At 38.0% G+C, this 4,129-nt stretch overlaps 1 protein-coding gene across 1 annotated transcript; it reads right to left on the reverse strand.

The window, feature by feature from the left end:
- Window positions 1-679: 679 nt before the first annotated feature.
- LOC108981761 (transcription termination factor MTEF18, mitochondrial-like) lies at window positions 680-3,824 on the reverse strand. Its single transcript, XM_018953008.2, has 2 exons — window positions 1,447-3,824; window positions 680-982 (listed from the first exon to the last, which is right to left on the reverse strand). Exon 1 carries the CDS (start codon window positions 3,312-3,314, stop codon window positions 1,545-1,547), a length of 1,770 nt encoding a protein of 589 aa, XP_018808553.1. The 5' UTR covers window positions 3,315-3,824; the 3' UTR covers window positions 680-982; window positions 1,447-1,544.
- Window positions 3,825-4,129: the final 305 nt, after the last annotated feature.

Genomic DNA, 4,129 nt, shown 5'->3' on the forward strand with positions numbered 1-4,129 from the left:
ATGAAATCAATCCCACGAGTTTCTTGCAGGTTCTGTTTAGTCACTTTATTCATCACTAACATACTCATAATTCTGTTTTATCACTTTCCTGATTACTACCAGATGCTACGTTGGAAGACACAAATTCGCTTACAAAGCTTGACTTTATTTCTCAATTCGTTTGATTCAAGAAAGAGAAATGGTTTTAGAATCAGGGATTCAGAGTGCTCACACCGTATTAAGTGTCAAGGTTTCTTATTTTTGTGAATTTCGAGAGAAAAAAAAGCTTCAAGATTGGGAGCAACTCTATCCAACCCCCAATTGCCCATGTAAATAAATTTCTTTTTTCAAGAGAGAGAGGTTTCTTATTTTTGTGAATTTCGAGAGAAAAAAAAGCTTCAAGATTGGGAGCAACTCTATCCAACCCCCAATTGCCCATGTAAATAAATTTCTTTTTTCAAGAGAGAGAGCTTATATTCGGGGTTAAAATGAATGAGAGAGCAACTCCTGTTACAGATCAGAACAACTACTCCTATCTTTGTTTCAACAGCTGCAAGAAACTCATCGAGTCAAAATCACACACACACCCTAATACTACTATCGGTTTCTCTCCATGCATGATGAAAATAACATGAAATAATTGAGGCAGCTGCAAAGTTCACTATATATGCTCTTCACTATAGTAAAGTGCAACCATTGCTCGCTAAATATGATTTGGCTAACACGGGCAATATGAAAGTTGGTGTCAGTGTCAGCATGGTATATAAAAGTTCTATGCTCGCATAAGTATTTGGAAAAAGAATCCCACAAAAACATAAAAACTTGCCTTCTTTCAAGGTTTCCTGCCTTAGGAGGGAATCATACCACTGCAATCCTTGACTACGAATCTACACCTGGAGAAGGCAATTAAACATCATAGAAGTCTGTTCCTTGTCATAAGGTGACCGTGGGCTAGGATTTTACCCCATTGAGCTTGCCACTACCAGTAACTCCCAAGTATCAGCTGCATGGCCAAAAGAAAAAAACGAAGTGACAAACTATCTAAGCTCTGAGTAATGGACGTCAGTCAACATGATTACCTGTTTTTAAACAAATCTATGAAAACCTGGATTGAAACCTTTTTTGACGAACAAACCTGGATTGATACCTTACGGGAAAGTTTTAGTTGCTTGCTACTTTATTAGTCAGATTAGATGAGAACAGAAGTGAGTCGTGGTTACTTTTATATGCATTTGTGTTTCTCATTGCTACTGTTGATCGATCTCTAATAGAACTAATAATCCCAAAACTGCACTGGGTGGCCATGCAGGAACTTGATATTACAATCTATCATGACCAATTTGTGCTTTCATGATAATAAAATAAGTAAAGCTAACGAGAAGGTAGAGCCATGAGAAGATAAGTTTTTCAGGAAAATGGATATGGAGCAGTAACAAGTCCATATGCAAGATTAAATATAACACGTACACATATGAGGACATAAGTTTTTCACCAGTCCAATCCATCTTTATGACTCTCCTTCATTTTGTCCTCAACCGATGCCTCCCCCACCTTCTCATGAATACTTATTCAGAACAATTTTTTTTCTTCAAGTCCTCCCAAACCTGAGTGCCACTAGGATGATGTTTTACACATTGCCTTACAAATTCTTTATCTGTGCATGAAACTATGGTGCTCAGAGCCAATTTGGGATCTATTCTTCCTTGACCTTTGAGCCAATTATACATTGTTAACCTGAGCTTGACCCTCTGAATTGTGTATGCAAGATAGGCTGGGAATGTCACCAAAGTTGAAATGGGATAACCTGAATTGTTTGCAAGAAAATCAATCTTCATTTGAATCACATCTTTCGTCTGGTTAAGAATTTGAGGTGATGCTTTAATCATTTTGGAAACATCTTTTGGATTCAAACCAGCTTTCACAATACAATCAAATCTCTCCTGTAGCTCCCCTCCCTTACCCCGGAATGCCTTTAATGCTGCTTTCATCTTGTCCGAGTTCTCTACAAACCCCAACTTCAACAAAAACTCAGACTTCAGGATTTGTGATTTTAGGTCCTCTCCCGAGTTTGGTAATGCCTCAACTTTATTTCCTAGAACCCAATTACTCAGTTGTTGTGGGTTATCCTGGATAAATCTACAGAGTCGCTTCTTCCCGACGTTCAAATTAGTAAGCAAGCTGTTGGTTTTCTTCAAAGTACATGAACCAAGCAATAGGGCGTGAGAGCAGACGATCTTCCTAATCTCAGTAACCTCCATCTCAATCTCGTTCAAAAAAAGAAAACACTGCCTCAAATTCAAAACAAATTTTATAACTTGGATTTGTGGAAACTGTAAAAATATCATACATATCTGGTCCATAGTAGATCCAAGTTTCAATAAGAATCCAATTATAGAAAGTGTCCCCTCCCCTGAGCCCTCAAATAGAAGCCCCGGATGCTTGATGATCAATCCAGCCAACTGCTCCTCACTTAATCCCATCTTCCTAAACAAGCATAGAACGTGAAGCATCTGACTCCACTTATAAGTAATCCCCTCCAGCAAATGCCCCTCAATCCAACTGATCTCCATTCCAAAACTCGTCAGGTTCTCTAATACCTGAACAAACTCCACATTTACATTTCCAATCAAAATATATGGACTAGAAACAATAAACTTAGTTATGGTTGACCGGCAAAGCCCCAGCTCTTCATAAGCTTGAAGCTTTGATGACAATGCCCCATAATCATATCGGAAAACTTGTCTTGCCTCTGTATAAATCTTCCCAATCTTATTACGTGCAACCCCATAGTTACACAATACACGATAATTCTCCATCAACAAATCATCATCACTCAGAAATATCAATTTACGTGGAAGAAGAGGAACATACTCAGAAGGCTTCAAACCCAAGCTCTCAAAAAAAGGCTCAAATTCATTAATAGGATGGTAACGCAACCAACGGGTTATAGACCGCGCAATGTCCTCCTCATTCTCGACCCTTTCCAAAAGCTTTCCGAGAAAATGAGGCGAGTTTTTACTCATGTTCTCAGCATCCACGAATTGTATGCTCCTAGTATAATGCAAATAATCCAGCAATGCAGCTTGGGCTTCTTTTCTCATGGCACGATGAAATTTACCAACATTTTTGCTATTAGTAGAAGAAGCTTCACCCAACTCTTCACAGTTTTCAATTTGAAGAGTTCTTTTTGTTCTATAATACCTAGGGTTTTGGGCAATGAGGAAAGCCCTCGTTGGCCAAAATGGTGATTTTGATGATCCAAGGAGGCTTTCACCGATATTTGAAGAAACCCCTTTGAGAAGAGATAGTATTCTCAGTTTCGCCAAACGGGTCATGACCAGTTTGAAGAGACTTAACAGTGGGTGATTAATAGAGAACCCAGTAGGTCAATTTTAGGTTAAATAGCAAGGAGTATGAACTATGAAGTCTCTGGGCTGAACTTCTTACCTTTGATTTTGATGGGTGCGCGGAAATGACATGTGCGGTCTACTCAGTATGCGTTAAAGTTTGAGTTGCGAAGTTCTGTTCTGGAGATTCAGTGGCAGCCATATTTATGGAACTTTGGTGCCAGAGCAGTTAAGCCCCAAACTCCCAGAGAAGGGTTTTCGACGAAGTTATCGCGAAACGACCGGGGAGTATCTTCAGTAATTTTGAGTTATGGGATATTCATAGATGATTCTGAGGAATGATGCCAGTTCATATACAAAAACATTTACACCAAGCATTGATGGTGGAGTCCAGCTTAGGTCATGGTCGATTCATGGAGCCGCTTCAAGTTCGAGGCTTCAAAAGCCCGGAACAAAGGGAATAACAGGAAAAAGGCGAACACGAAATCGAGAGTTCGTATTTAAGAAAAAATATAAAACCTTCAAAGGCCATCTTATAGTTATTATAGCCTAATGGCTGACACGCATGTTTGGGTGTCTTCAGGCTTGACAGGATCAAGTTTCTTACAAAATATTTTTTATCCAAACACTCTAAAATTTGTTCTTTCAATTTTTTTAAAATTTAAAGATAGATGCAGCATCTTTTTCTCAACAACTGTTATTCGTGAGGAGTAATATTAATTATAGTCATAAAATAATAAATATTATATAATTATTTTAAAATATAGTAAAATTTATTATTAAAAAATTAATTTTTTATAATT

The sequence above is a fragment of the Juglans regia genome, chromosome 4, assembly GCF_001411555.2.
Source record: "Juglans regia cultivar Chandler chromosome 4, Walnut 2.0, whole genome shotgun sequence".
NCBI classification, from domain to species: Eukaryota; Viridiplantae; Streptophyta; class Magnoliopsida; order Fagales; family Juglandaceae; genus Juglans; species Juglans regia.

Excerpts from the sequence above, each read along its gene's own strand:
- LOC108981761 (XM_018953008.2), bottom strand. The coding sequence starts at position 3,314 with ATGACCCGTTTGGCGAAACTGAGAATACTATCTCTTCTCAAAGGGGTT.